This window comes from Sturnus vulgaris, chromosome 5 (assembly GCF_052056855.1).
Source record: "Sturnus vulgaris isolate bStuVul1 chromosome 5, bStuVul1.hap1, whole genome shotgun sequence".
NCBI lineage: Eukaryota > Metazoa > Chordata > Aves > Passeriformes > Sturnidae > Sturnus > Sturnus vulgaris.
This window is the reverse complement of record NC_142247.1, coordinates 29,134,519-29,149,874: the sequence shown is the minus strand read 5'-3', so window position 1 is coordinate 29,149,874 and position 15,356 is coordinate 29,134,519. Positions and strand designations below refer to the sequence as shown.

Below are 15,356 nucleotides of genomic sequence, written 5' to 3'. Positions count from 1 at the left end.
GTGCCATTTAAGCACATTTGTTAAGGAATGCAGCTATGTTTTAGAATACCAAATCTAAGAGCATCCTGTCATGCTCTGTAAATAAAAACATTAGGATATCTAAAAAGAAAGTAGTTTATTTTGACTATCCAAAATGAATGAACACTAGTAACCAAACTACATGAAAACACAACTAAAACCATAGTCCTTATTTTCTACATTTGAAAGTTTCAGTTTTTCTCCCAATAATCTCTCAATTTCATGTCTATACATTTTTATTATTAGTCACCTGGCAGCTCTTTTTAAACTGCATTTTGAGAAATAAGATTTCCTCATTGATAATCTCAAACCTTCAGAGCAAACCATGAGTTCCTAACCAAAGAGCTCTTCCCATGTCAGCACAAGAGGCGAAATTTTTAAATGCAACCAAGGTGAGGAGAGGTATTCCTTTGAAATTCCTTTGAAAGAAAATAACTCCCTAAAATACTACTATCAAATGCAGAATTACTAACTTTTATCAAAGCTGAACAGATCTTCACTTCCTAGGACTGCTGTGGCAGACGGGTCAGAGCAGGTAGAAGAATATGTAGAAGGCAAGGAATAAAAACTCTCTGACAAAGAGGCACAAGCCTTGGAGAGGGATGGGCCAAGTTGTGAACCTTCATTAAAATAATTGTCAAATCAGAAGTGCTATGACCTGGCAGGTAAAAACTTTAGCTTATAAGCTGGGAGGAGTGACCACCAGGGTTTGAAAAGTCCCTTGATGATGAATAAGCAGGTGAGCAAAGGTGGGTGCATTTACCATGTGCACACTCTGAGGCTTCACCATCATTGCTCCTCTGTTTCTTTCATCCCCTGGTTGAGTTGGGAGCACCAAGAAGGAGATCTCCCTGGGCTACCCACATGTCTGCTCCAGGGCAAAATTGCCTTTAGCCCTAAGGGTTCTGGTCCATCCTGCCTGGCTTCTATTGGTCCCCTGAGAATCAGGGCAGGGGAGCATATGGGCAGCTCTGCTGCTCCTCTTAGTGTCAAAAGCACCTTAGCAGGGTCCTGGGGAGTAATTTGGTGAGTTTTGCATTCAAAGCAGGGGGTGAAGTAAAAAATTTTCTCTTTCTCTCTGTTGTTCTCAGAGCAGTATGACAATGACACAAAATGAATATAAAATCAAGAAAAAGTATATTTTAATCATTACAAAAATAAAAGAGTGCAACAGTGAACCACATAGGTTTCTGGAAGTTTTTCCTCACAGTGTATCATTTCTCTCTTGAATTCAAAACCACCCACTAGTGAATTTGAATGAAAATCAATGAAAATATAAAGGCTCCAGAAGCGTTTCTGATCGAGAGAAGTGGACAACAAACAGATCATAAAGCTGCATACAGTCGCCATAGCGACAGGGCTTCCAAAAGGACGCAGGGGAGCCTCAGCCTTCGGGAGCATCACCAACTTCCACCACACCAGGAGAAGCAGAACCATCCGAAAAGGGACACTGGGAGTTGTCCTTCAAAGGGAGGATGTCCCTTCAGAGAGACAAGTGGGAGGCTGTGCATGCAGAGTCCTTCTTGCTGGTCCCCTTGCCAAAAGAATCACTGAGCAGGTGTGGAGAGTTTGGGATCTTGGGAAGAGACCTTCAGAAACATGGCCTTAGGACAACTATTGAGCTGTCTGGGCTTACCTCAAGTGGTGGGGATGGGAGGTGATCTCAGTGTCCTTAGCAATCCAAATCTCTAATTGAGTCTGAGCCCTGAAAAACTTAAAAATAAATAAATAAATTTTAAAACATCAGAGGCCAGAAATCAACCAACTTGGTTCCAAAAAATCTTCCCTGTCATGCACTGGTTAAAAAAAGAGCACTGAACACTCCTGACTCCAGCATGGGGCACCGTTCACAGAATGCATCTGATAGGGTAAAAACAAGATGAGTAAGGGAAAAGGTTGCTCTGCTACCCAATAAATAGCAAAAGCTATTGATAAATACTTTCAATAAAGTCAAAGTCCTTAATACTTTTTTTATTATCAGCCTACAGTGAATATATTGCTGCTGAATAGGCAGCCAAGAAAGGGAATGAGATGCAAGCCTGAAAGAAAGCAGTGGTTAGAGAGCACACAGATGAGGTAAATGTTTTCAATTTCATTGTGCAGGAGCAATTTTACCCACCACTGATTGACAGTAGTGGTTAATTTGGGGAGTTAGTGATGGATATGCAGGACCCCCCAAGTTTAAAAAGGCCAAAGGAGTTCCTATGAGCAGAAAAGGGAAGACGAGAAGCCAAGGGAATCATAGACCAGTCAACCTAACTGTAACTCTTTAGAGCAAATAATGAATTTATTTGTAAACATCCAGGATATGCCAACTTGGATTAGTCAAGATCAAGCCATAGCACACCAACCAGCTTTCCTCCCAAAGCAGACCAACAGCAGAAGCTCCAGAGGTGCAGCAGCTCAGCTCTACACAGGCTGTGGCCCAGTCTCATGCAATGTCCTGCTAAACCAGGCAAAAAAACACACTTGATAAAATTAGTGGAGGGCTAGTGGCAAAGCCCTGTGCTATTCTGAACTTTAAAGATTATTTATTTTCCAAATGAAAGACTGGACCAAGTGAAGGTGAGCCAGGATCTGTCCTGAGCACAGGCCTCTCCGTGGCTTTCATGTAAATTATTTGCCTGAAAGATTAGGTTGATTAAACCTGCAGATGACCCAAAGCTGTGTCATGTTGCAAGTAACACAGATAACTCTCCCTAAAAATAATAAAGAGGCTTTATAAAATAAAATAAGATATTCAAATTTCAGCTATGCTTACTAATAACTTCTCGGAATGACTGAATATACATATAGATGAGATCAGTCAAAATCCTTAGCTACGTATCACCCTAAATCAGGAAATTACTTTCTACCAGAGCACTGTGCAGAGCTCACCCCCCCCAGATTTGTGCTGCCTCTCTCTTGTGCAAAAGGAGAACCAGAGCATCCTTTATTTTACATTTTAATTTTTTATTTTTAAGGCCCACAGGCATGCTGTAATTCACATCGGTGACAAAGAAATGTAAAAAGCCTTCCACCACATTACCAACAAGCCTGGGGCCTCCATGAACTGGGAATTAAAATACATTTTGACCCTTGCTTGGACAGGACATTGTGGGATGAGAATAGACCCAAAGTTGAGTCAATACTGAGAAAACTTTAATGGTCAAATAGTAATTAATGTAATACTGTTTTGTAGATTTAGATCAGAAGCCATGAGAGTAAGGGAAAAATTTCTTTTCCAAGAAGAAATTCACTATATTTTAACTGTAGGAGGAACTAGTGCAAAGAAACTGTGCCAAGAATAAAGTGTGCTGAGCAGGATACCAGGTATTTTCCTGAAAGTTGGGAGATTTCCACTGACAGCATTTGATACTCCCTTTACCTCTGTGCAAGACAAACTTCCACCTTACTGGCAAGGCTTCCTCCTACACATCTGTATTTTATATTACAGATATATGATCAAAACTGATCAGGCAAAATTAAAGGTCACTTGCTCATGGGACTTCCTGACACAGCTTATGAGGGACCTGGATGACAGATACCATCCAAACCACCAGGGTTCATAACTGGCCAGGCAGCCCTACAGTGTGACCCCAAGGCTGATTTAACTAGAAGTTATACCTGTATAAATGATAATGATAAGAGAAACATGATTCTTTTGTATCATCCGCTGCCCAAAATAAAGCCATGAACATGCTGCCTTGGTCTGGATAATGCATGCAGAGATGAGCTAGACTTGAGGGAAGGCTCTCACGGGGCTGGCCAGGCTGCAACCTGTTCTGGGGCCACGTCAGACTCCAGGCTGTGTGCCCAGAGGAAGCCTTCAGTGCTGTGCTTGGCGTAATGAAGAAATATGGATGTGAATTAAACCCTCTAAGGAATGATAAAATTACATTGTTTGTTTTTATCTGTTTTAATGATTCAATTCAATTTCTTCTTGGTTTTCTGTTGGTATGAATGGGTGACCAGGTGTGCTTTTGTGAAAAATACCCTTGGAGGAATACTACAACAAAGTAGTAAATTAGTTAAGATGGCAGGTTTTGGAGCTGAAACCAGGATTACTCAGAAGTAGTCAGGTTTACCTCACTTAGTTTCTCTTCTGCTTTAGCAGTAGAGAAAAACTGGACCACTTGTGAAATAGGGTATGTACAGACAATAAATGTTAATACATTTTAAAGTAAAATTAAGGTTTAAGAAAGATGGGTTAAAGGGAAGTTGCCATGGTGATGCTTGCCATGTTACATCCCCAAACACAGTGAAAACAAGATTACCCTATGCCCTGGGTCATACAGCTTGACAAAAAATCCAAAGAAAACTGGACATCTCCCTTCTATGCAGGAGAGACATCTCCTTCAATATCATTTTACCTTTCAAAGGCCTGTGTTCTTCACTGCTGGAAAGCTCACTGCGGTTTTAGCCTGAAAAGACTCTGCCTCCTCCTTGAAATCTTCCTAGACAAGATTAAAATCTAAGTAATTCCTACAGCGGCAACCTCACAAGTCACTTTGATAGATATACAACCTGTTGATCAACCATTTGAATCTACTGATTTATTGATTTGATCTTAATCGTGATCTCAGTGTGATCACTTAATTGATCTGCCTTTAATTAGCTTAGCAGAAATAATGAATTAATCTGGTGATATCCTTGCTCAGGTGTTCCTTCGTGTGTTCATCCTTTTTAATCACCTCTGCAGGGTATATACAAGGTAGGTTTACATTATTAGATAGTCACCGAGGTCACAAACCTGAGGGCAGGAGTAAATTTGGGTAGGGCATATTCCAGCAGCTCAGCTCTGCATCTCTCCAGCCACCTCATACACCCTGTGAATAAACTCATCTCCAGGCACGTCTGGTCTCCCAAAGAACTTGCTGCATTGCTGAATGAAGGGCAAGGAGGGCTTCATCTTAGAAGCAGTCAAACATTTCAAGGATGTCTTTCTCCATGGTTCACAACCAAAGTGGAGCAGACAGGGCATCCTGGGCCTCACAGTGGATGATTTATCCTCCCTTAGTCTTACTCATGAGCACAGAAAGCTCTGACTCTTAAAGTCCTTAGGGAAAAAGTTGTGACTGAATTAAACTGAAATACAAGGTAAGATTTTGAACTGCAAGATTTTGAACTGTAAGATTTTGAACAATACAGTACTGGGGTGGCAAGCATCCCATTCTGTTCTATATTTTTTGCATTGTCACAGTTCTTGGACACCAGGAGAGACCACACACTCCTGTGGGATAGGTAACACATAAAAAACGAGTCTCAATGAACTTTTATGTGGGGTGGATGGGTGGTGGAAGGAGCTGAAATCACACCAAATCACTCGGTATTTGCACCTAGATGGTTAAAATTTGAGTAGAAGAGCTGAGACTTCATGCTTGTCACACGATATGAGTGAACACAGAAGGAACTGGGCTGGTGCCCATGGAGGAATCCACCATCAGAGTGAGTTTCCCAGTGCCCAGACAACTCTTCCTTCAGGATTGATGCTTTCAAATTCAGGTCAAATGCATAACCACAACAGAACGAGCAGGGAGGGAGAAAGAAAGAAAAATAAAAAAAGAAAAAAGAAAAAAAAAAGCTCATATTACCAACTCTGCGGGTAAGGGATGCAGCTTTCTTGACCACTCAGTTAGCTAATTTTGTTCTTTACAGGTACTGCTGTTAATTTTGTGAGAAAGTTAGAAGACATCATCTGAACTGGCTTAGAAATTATAAACAAGCATTTCAATTTTTATTTAAACTGGAGAAGCTGTTAAAAGCCTGTTTTGAAGGCAGTTTAAGCTCATGGAATGATTTAATCGGGCTTTGTTTGCAGGCGTGGCGGCAGCCTCTTTTAAAGTCATTCTTCTGCTTATAATCAAGCCTTGCCCCCGTCAGATTTTAACCACTTCTTCCTAGGTCAGGCACCGAGATGGGCTGGTGAGGTCCCTGCTGCAGTCGCATACCACTCGTGTGGTGCTGGCGTTTGAAGCAAGGCTGCTTCACTGTTTCCACTGCCGACTGTTTGCAAACGCAGGAGAGGAGCTGGGAATGAACAGAGCAATGCAGAGTCGGGGAGGGAGGGGTTTGGTGGCTGGGCTGGAGTTAGTCACCGCAGACTTCCATTTCCAGATCGTGAGGAAGGACTCAAGCCATTTTAGGCATTTTCTTGGACTTCCTTCTCGGCTTTTAATTGAAATACCCAGGAGGGATGGAGGAATCCACAGGCCCATTTTGCACTGATGTGGGATACTTCTGTGCAAGCACAGACGTGCTCCCCTTTCGTATTGTAGAGTCAGACCACTGTTGTTAGTCCTTGGCTTGGTTCCTTTGCATGGCAAAAGGGAATCATCCACACATCTTACCTTCTGGAAGCTGATGCACTCCTCTGTGGAAGATGCTCACTGTGGTGAAAATAATTTTAAAAGAATTTTCTTGCAGGAGCTGACTACGCTGAGATGGCTTGAATATTCAAAACAAAACACATTTCATCCCGATACCTCTGAGGTATATAAATATATATATACATTTATCCATATATATCCATGAGTGACACAGGTAGGAAGACATAAGAACCAGCAAATTGCAAAATCACAAGAGGCTTTGAACACCCCTGTTCCTTTTCAGCAGGAATTCGGATGCCTACATCTAGCAGAGCAAACAAGAAAAAAACCCTGCATAGCTGCCAAGACAACTGACACATCCAGCTGCCAGACTTTTCACTACGCTTCTCACTCCGGTGTTGCAAGTTTTGCATCTCCTCTTGTCCAGCAGCACTGTCCTTTCTGCCGGAGCAGCTGTTTGGGACATCACCTCCAGGATGTCCCAGGGGAGGCAGGCAGCAGGCATGCTAGGAGCACATCCAGCACAGCCAGGCAAAATCCTCTCTGTCCATTCCCAAGCATGGGGCCAACTCTTACTGTGCAGGGCAGCAGCAGCAGAAGCAAATGGGATTTTTTGTGGAGTTGATATTACAACGCTTTTTTTCTCCTGCTGGGACAAAAGAATTTTCTCTGTCCAGGGGAGCTCACTGTCCTGGTCACCCAGAGAAGCTTCTCCCGGGCTTGGTGCTTGGCCTAGCAGCACCATGCAGAATGCCTATGGCCAAGTGACTTCATACTGGGCCCAAATATCTGCACAAAATACTTACTTAGTACGTGATGAAAGAATCAACGTCTCTGGCCTTCTGTGATGCAGATTGTGCACCTCCTGCTTTGTGTTTTGCTTTCTCGAAGCCCTTAATTAGCAACAACGTTGCAGTCATAGAAACACTGAGAACAGAGGAGTAACATCAACCTTGAAATTGTTACTTTTCTGACCACTAGGAAAGCTCTCTACCTTCCCCTTTAAGCTACTTAAATGTTTCTTCACTTCTAAACAATGATAAAACAGTCCTTGCTGACAAAGTATCATGACAACCATGACCTTCCTTTCTGGTCGGGGCCTGCTGGGGTATGAAATGATGACCGGTCCAGCCATCTCAAAAGGTTTTAGTTTTACTCCCAGGTGGTTGCACCTTTATTACGGTGCCTTGTGCTGAACTGGGTGACTGGCCTTTCCCTCACACCCCATTAATGTGGTTTGTAACCACTTCCATGCTCTGAATCTGGAGCGTCCAGACACCCCTCTCCCATGTTGGTCCTGCAATCAACAGGAAGGCATCTGAGATGGGAAAAGAGATTGGAGTAAGTGTCACAAATCAGCCCATAACACTGCTCTACTAAAATGATTTTTCCAGGGCTTAAGGCAATCTAGGAGCATAAGGAGAAAAAGTGTGCTGCATTCTGGTTTCTGCATTCTGGCTGCTCTCTTGGTGCCTTTTAACAGCGTTGCACCATCGGGGTGATGCTCCCTTCTCCAAGGCTCCCAGGACTTGCATGAGGGACAGGCAGGAAATGAGAGCTGAATGCCTGATGTCGCCTGGTGTCAGCATCCCTTGCTACAAGAAACCAAAAGAAGAGAAAAACTCATAGGCAATGAAATGTGAGGGTTCGCAAGGAAGAGATGTGATAAATCTGTATAAATAAGGAAGGTAGAGAATTGAGGATTAACCCTATTGTTTTACACACAGTGGTTGCATTAGAATCAATTGTATTTTAGTGTTTGTGGTTAATAATTGACTTCTATTTGCATGTAGAAGGAAAGAATTCATGCCAAAAAGCCAAAAATGTACAAGATCTTTTTAGAGAAAAGCAGAAGAAGAAAAAAACCAACCAGACCTATATTTTCTGTGGAATTTTTTTCTTCCATGGCAGCTGTAAAATCAGCTCAGATTGTGTAAACTAAGTGTGCTGTCCTGTGAACAACAGGGTCCCATTAGCTCTGTCAGAAGGCCAATACCCTCTGTACTGAAAACCTCTTGATTCAGTACATTTCCCAGTAACAGAGTAAATTTCTGCTTGACCCCATTGAAGGAATCACTTTAAATCTTAAAACATAAAAACCATTAAAGCAGAAAAAAAGTTACTTTTTCCCTCTCTTTGCATTTTGATTGCAGACATCAAACACCACGTTGTAGTTCACCATATAGAAAACTGTTGTAGCAAGTAAAAAAAAAAAAAAAAAGAAATACTGAGAAAAAAAAAACAAGCAAGAAAGGAAGGGATTGTATGGCAGTAATAAATGTATTCTTTATAAACATATGTGTGGTGTGGATTTGTGTCTGTGGGACAATTCAGGAAACAAATGAAAAGATAAGTTTTGGGTTTAAACTCAGCAGATTTCAAAGTGCATTGTTTATACCTCTGCAGTGCAATAAACCTTATCAAGAACTTTTCCATTGGATACAAGAGTCAAAAGAAATAAGAGGAATGTGAACAGTATGCTTCCTTTGGGTTGCTACAATATCTGTAATTCTTTCAGCACAGATTTCCCATGTTAGCTTAAGTTCTGTCTCACCACGATCATTTTTAGCAGATAATTGCTGAGTTGACTGAGTTGTTCAGAAATTTACCATCATTTCACTCTCCACAAGCTCAAAGCATGTGGCAAGTTCAAGGGCCCTTAATTAAAGATATAATACTTCCATTTTAGAAGCTCTTGCTTGCATCCCAGTAATACTCTGGGATAAATCAACTGCTGAAGTAAACGCATTAGTTTCAGTGCAATTTCATTTAGAAACTACAAGAGTACTACATTTTTATTTAATGATTTGAATGTGCTTTTTGTAAGGGGAAATAGGATCACCTTCCCTTTACAGAGGGGAAAGCTGAGCCTGGGAAGTGAGAGGCAGAGATTTGACCTTGGTAAAAGCTGGGAGAGCATGCGAACGTCTTGCTCCAATCCATGTTTGTGCTTTCAGCGTGAACCAGGACATGAAAACAACACATGGAGATACATACATTTCAAACATGAGATTTGGCTCTAGATCATCAGACCTCAAAGCTGCAATATTTCCTGGGCAGAATGTATTTCTGCCCCTCTCTTAAACTGAGAGGTCAATTTTTGTCTTCTTTTCCTATTTTGCTCTTGTAAGGGAAGACAGCATGGCATGTTTGTTAGAACTATACTGTTGCATTTGCTAATTAAATAAAGTGGGGTTTTTGGGAGAACTTCTTTTAAGCAAAACCATGTGTTCCAGGGAGGAAACATTCTTCTGGTAAACAGCTGAGCCCTTAACATTTAGCAACATAACTCTGTGTTTGCAGCTATTGAAAACTGTGTGACCGAGGAAGCCTGTGTTTCTGAGGCTGAGGACTGAAAGCATTTTGCTTGCTGTCAGAACGCCAGCCCTTTCTTTTATGTATACGCTAAAAGCAAGAAAGAACCAGCTATTGGACGGTTGCTTCTTATGGCTTTAATAAAATTTATCTCATATCAAAACGCTGCTGGGTTTTAACGTTGAGGCTGTGCTGAGCAATGTTCTCTGCTCAGCTGGCTCTTGCTTTCCAGAAATATAGCTGCACCCTGGCAATACTTGCAAAAATTGCAGCCTTCAGTCGTTTCCTCATCCCTCTGACCTGTGCCAGGAAGGACCCTCCATGCACAGATCTCCTCGCTGGTACAAAGAAGGGGGTCATTCCTCCTCCCTCCCCAGCTGCCGTGTGAGCAGAGTGCTGTGGTGGCAGGAGGTAGCTAGGGAACAGAAGTTACCTGCCAGACATGAACAGCAGCCCTGGAAAGCTCAGGCAAAAAAGATAATAGAGCTGGAAACTGCAAGCAGAAACAGGACTGAGAGAATGGGAGTGCCCTGTCCTTGGCTCCTGCTTTCCATTCCAAGAGTCTACATCTTTCAGAGACACTCGAAGGGCCATAGGGCTGTGGGACAAATCCTGCTGAGGGGGAGCAGGGAAGTTTTATTTGGTAGAAGTGATTTCCCAAGCAGCAGTAGGGAGGGGTGGAAGCTGGCTGGGTGATTTCGAGATCTTACACCTCTTCTCCATCCAGCAGCTGGAAGGGAAAGGCCACAGTCCCAGCTCTCTCTGGGCCGAGGGAGATGATTATTCCTCTGCCCGCCCATCTCACTGAAGATGGGCTGCTGAGCTCTGGGCATCACGTTGACCTTTGCAGTACAAAGGGATCTTATCTTGTTCTTTGTAGCCCTCAAAGCAGCTGGGCATGCTTACAAATTTCAGTAGCGACCAGCTAAGGCCAAACAAGATCCCACGATAAAAGTTCAAGGCTCTGCATTCCCTCTCTTATTGCTTTCCTGAGTAGATTCTCACTTTAGCTGGACTTAGGGTGCTTTCATCCAGTTATCTTGAAGTACACAACGATTACTGTAATTACTGACAATAATGGGCTAATAATTTCTTCTAGGTATTATTTTTCAAGGGATAAATATTACTATCTTTGCTGTAAGAATGGGGAAACTGAAGCAAAGAGGAGAAGTTTTTGGATAATAGGTCTGTTTTAATATTATAATATCCTCCTGGTTTTATTTGTATAGGTTTATGTATTTGCTTCTTAGTATGCTTTGTGTTCTGTTGTTGTTTTCCAGTAATGTTATCTGTCATGGGTTGTGTGTGTGTATGGTTCATTTAAGAAAATTGCAGTTATTTCAGAAAACTTAACAGATATTGAAGAGTTTTTTTGTCATTGTTTGTATATATATTTTTGATTTATCATAACCCTATTTTCCTGACTTTTCCTTTTCTTTCTCCTTCTTTTACTTTTGATGCCTTCTTTTTTAGAAAAAAACACAAATAACATTCTTTTCTATTTATGTTCCATGTATGTCAGCTTGCATTTAAATCTCTAATATGGAAAGTCAACTGAATATCACCTTCTGATGTCTAAATAACTAAGATACTTTACTGGGTAGGAAGCTTGCAAGGTAGAGCTATGGCTTTACTAAAGTATCAGTTAATCACTTATATATATATCTCATTAATACTCAGAAGACATATGTTGGTTTGGTAGCATTTATCTAAGAGTTTAAGTTTCCCACAGCTCAGATCTGCTTCCCTGAACCCTTTTCAAGGATAGATAGACAGGTAGCCAGGTCAGAGGTTAAGCTGCACAAAAAAAACCCCCAACAAAACAAAACAAAACAAAAAATACTTTTTTTTTGTTTGTCAGCACAATTTCGGGTGAACTGTGTGGTAGGATCTAGTCTCTACATAGAAACAAGTGTCACAAAACTCTTACTTGAAACATTTTCTTTGCTCTAAACTCGTCGTTTAGTAAGGCCCTGATTTCTTTTATGTCCACTTCAGCATCTTTATAAAGCCAGCACTAATTCCTTATTGAACTGTGGACTAAGGGCCTTCAGATAGTCTGACAACCATTGACTAATTTCAGTCAACTTCTAATTCTAAGGAGACCAAAAAGTGAAGTCTCAATGAGAAAAAATGAGATAATATAAAACCTCTATAACTGGAATTATTTGGGAAATTTAGAAACAATAAAGGGCAAAAAACCTGTGAGAAGTACTAACATAGTTTCTAAGGTGTCACTGCTAAGTTTAAGGCTGCTGGCCCTGACAGCTTTAGTTCTGAGACTTCCTACTCTACAGATTATTTTCCTGAGGCTTATTTGTCCTTAGCATACTGCCTATGCCTTCAAGACTTTTCAGGAAGGCTAATTCAATCTTTGGGCATTTTGGAGTGGTTTGTGTTTTTCCTTTTGCGCTGGGTGAGACAAGAACAATCTTGCTTAAAATAAAACCCAAACAAGGGAAGCTGAAGAGTGGGAGTACGTGAGGGAGCTGGTGGATAACTTACAGGGCTGTGAATCTCCTCCTGCCTGTAGGCTCCTCTTGTAGACTGCAGTATTGATTCTGTGTTTAGTCTAGGCTCTTCCCAAATACCTGCTTCGGCCTTTACGCGGATTGCAGAGAGCTCAGCCCTGAGGGAGAGCGGCAAGGGAAGTCCTCCTTGCAAATGTCCGGTTATGTATCAACACCCCCTGATTTTCCATTAAAAACATGCACGTGCCTGCATTTCCCTTCCACTCCTATCCCGTAATGGTGTGCGGCCCGACGGAGCCCAAATGCACCGAGAGGAAATGCCGGGATGGGGCATTTCCTCACGGATGAGCCCTCAGAGATTTAAGGAAAACTCGTGGCGGGTCCATAACCTCTGGGACGGCTCAGGGTCTGAGAGAGCTGGCGAAGGACCGCGCCAGTGTCACCTGTGCCTGCGACAGCCCCTGTGAGGGCGGGCGCGCTGTCGGGCTCTGCGATCCCTCACAGCGAGCCCTGCGCCATCCCCGGCACGCGCGAGCGTCTGGCAGAGAGCGCGGGGCTTGGGGGCTTATTTACCCTTTGGCATAAAAGTGCGCAGTTTGGGGGCTTTTTGTTTGTGTTTTGTAACGCCGACGGGAGCCTGAGGCAGCTCTGGGCACCCTCAGGATGGGCAGTACAGAGCGCCCTCAGATTCAGGGGAATTTATTCACAGAAAGGGCAATTAGGCATTGAGAGATGCCCGGGGACGTGGTGGAGTCTCTGTCTCTGGGGGTGTTTGAAAGACTGGACGTGGCATTCAGTGCCATGGTCTGATTGACATAGTGGTGTTCGGTCACAGGTTGGACTCCATGCTCTCAGAGGGCTTTTTTTCTAATCTAACTTATTCTGTGATTCCCACATCCACTCGCCCGCTTCGGAGGCCTCGGGGGGCGAGCCCCGCTCCCCAGCCCCTTAGCTCGCTAGCCCGGGGCTGCTGGCCCGGGCTGCCATGTCTGTGGCGCAGCACGGCCCAGGACCGGCGGCAGGAGCGCCCCGCCCGCTGGCGCCGCGGGGAACCGGCGGCAGGAGCCGCCAGCCGGGAGGGAAGGAAGGAGGACGGTGGAGAAAGAACCGCGCTCTACTCCACGGCGCCTCAGCCCACCGGGCCCGGCAGCAGGCACCAAATGGTGCAGCAGGCCGGGACGGCCGAAGGTCCGGCCAGGCTCCCCCGGGCCTACACCGCGCACTTTTGGGCCGACAGATAAGGGCGTGCGGGGCGGGGCAGGAAGAAGGAGCCTTTTTTTTTTTTTTTTTAAATTTCTTTTTTTTAAAGGGAAAAACCCTTCACCTTTAAGGGGCGGGCCTAGTGGAGTTTGCGGAAGAGCCCGGCGAGAGCCGAGCGCTGATTGGTTGAACGCTGTCTCGTGACGGCAGCTGGGACGGTCCTACTCCCCCCACCCCACCGGCGCCCCGCGTTCCATTGTGTGCGCTAGCGCCGCCGCGCCCCGCCCCGCCGTGTCCCCGCCCGCAGGGCTGACCACGCCCCCGCGACGGCCCCGCCCCCCGTGTTCTCTTGGCTCATTTCCGGCCGCCGCCGCCACCGCCGCTTCCCTCCGAGGGCTCGGGAGAGCGAAGGAACAACAGCCGCCATTTTGTTTGTGTGTGAGCGACGGAGGGAGGAGAAGGGAGCGAGAGGCCGAGCCGGACGGGGCGAGCCAGGGGGAGGGCAGCGCACAGAGACCCGGGGCTCGGACAGGGGACGGGGAGAGAAGCGAGGAGCCCAGGCGCCCCCCCCCCAACCCCAGCCTGCCCGTCCCCTCGCTATTCCCTCTCTCTCTGTTTCCTTTTCTCTTTTTTCCTTTTCCCGGAATTCCCTCTCCCCGCACTGCCCTCCGCCCCCGCTTTGCTCGCTCCGCACACACGCCCCCGGAGCGCCAGGCAGGGGCAGTAGGGAGCCTGCGCTCGGCCCCCGCGCTGCCGCCGTCCCGCCCCGGCCCCCCCCTCCGGGCAGCGCCGGGGACCCCCTCCCCCGCCCGGCCATTCCGGGGCGAATCCCTCGCCCTCCCCCGCCGTGATTTTTCTCCTGTTTTATTATTTTAATTTTACCTCTCGCTCCTCTTCTCGGAGGGGTCGCTGCGCGGCCTCCTCTCCCACCCCGACTACCAACCTCTTCGCTCCCTTCCCCACCCTCGCAGAGGCGAAGGGGGAGTCCCCACCGCGCCCGAACAGCGGCCGAGGGTCTCCTCCCTCGCTCATCGCGCCCCGCATCGCCCGTGGGTCCAGGGAGCTGAGACAGGCAGCCCCCTCCCTGCCACCGTCCTCGGCCGCCCGGCAAGGGGGAAGGTAGGCAGAGAGGGCGGGAGGGGCCGGCTTCTTCCTCCTCCTCCTGCCGCTGCTGTGGGATCGGCCCCTCTGCCTGCGCCGGAGGGGGGGGCAGCTGCTACTGCGAACGAGAGAAAGAGGAAGGGGAAAGAAGAGAAAAAGGAGGGGGGTAGAAAGGGTGTTGAAACCCGCCCCCCACCTTCCCATCCCGCGATCGGTGCTGCCTCCATCAGGACAACAACCCCTCCTCCTTCCCTGCACAACAAGATGTGAAGCGGAGACTCCTGGGACTTATCCTCACCCTCCTCATCCTTACGGCTCCCCTTTCTGCAGCCATTAGCGACGGGCGAGGAAGAAGCGAGTGGAGCTGGGGACCCCGCGCACGCCGTGCCACTCCCCCCGCCGCCTCCCCCCCAGCCCTGTCGCTGGCGGTGGGTATTTTTTCGCAGGGTGGTGTTGGAGGGGGAAGGAGCCGCTGCTAGAGGACGGTGATCTTTTTTTCTTTTTTCCTCCTCCTCTCCCCTCCTTCGCCCGCCTCCTTGTGGCGATGAGGAGGAGGAGGACGGCGCCGAGGAGGAAGAGGCTGATGGCGGCGGTGAGGAGGCAGCAGGAGGAGGAGACCCCCAGAAGGATGAAGATGATGATGGTGGCGGCGGCGAGGAAGCACCAGCACAACAGCCGGGATTAATTTTACTAAAAAAAAAAAAATATAAATATTCACCAGCCTCTTTTTTTTTTTTTTTTTTTTTTTTTTTTTTTTTTTAAATTTTTTTTTTTTTTGGCGGGGGCTTTACCTGTTCTTCCCATCTTCGTTCAGTCCTTTCGCCTGGGGGAAGAGGCCTCACCCCCGCCCGCCGCAGCTCCCACCTCTCCCAGCTTCTCCGCTGCCGCCCTCCCGGAGCCCGAGGAGCAGAAAAAGGGGAACTTGGCCCCCCTTCTCCGCCAG

General features: G+C 46.0%; 1 protein-coding gene across 4 annotated transcripts; it reads right to left on the bottom strand.

Annotated features, from left to right (window-relative positions):
* Positions 1 to 1,138: 1,138 nt before the first annotated feature.
* Positions 1,139 to 15,307, bottom strand: LOC148223634 (uncharacterized). 4 transcript variants are annotated; one of them, XR_015803864.1, is made up of 4 exons: positions 15,205 to 15,307; positions 14,195 to 15,103; positions 4,751 to 12,270; positions 1,139 to 1,731 (listed from the first exon to the last, which is right to left on the bottom strand). XR_015803864.1 is itself a non-coding variant. In XM_088165262.1 (4 exons), exons 2-4 carry the CDS (start codon positions 14,615 to 14,617, stop codon positions 1,403 to 1,405), a joined length of 597 nt encoding a protein of 198 aa, XP_088021388.1. In that variant the 5' UTR covers positions 14,618 to 15,103; positions 15,205 to 15,307; the 3' UTR covers positions 1,139 to 1,402. The 4 variants fall into 4 exon arrangements, 1 of the variants encoding a protein (XP_088021388.1); XR_015803863.1 differs by having other exon boundaries at positions 1,139 to 7,921; positions 12,147 to 12,270; XM_088165262.1 differs by lacking the exon at positions 4,751 to 12,270 and having other exon boundaries at positions 1,139 to 1,499; positions 1,655 to 1,731.
* Positions 15,308 to 15,356: the final 49 nt, after the last annotated feature.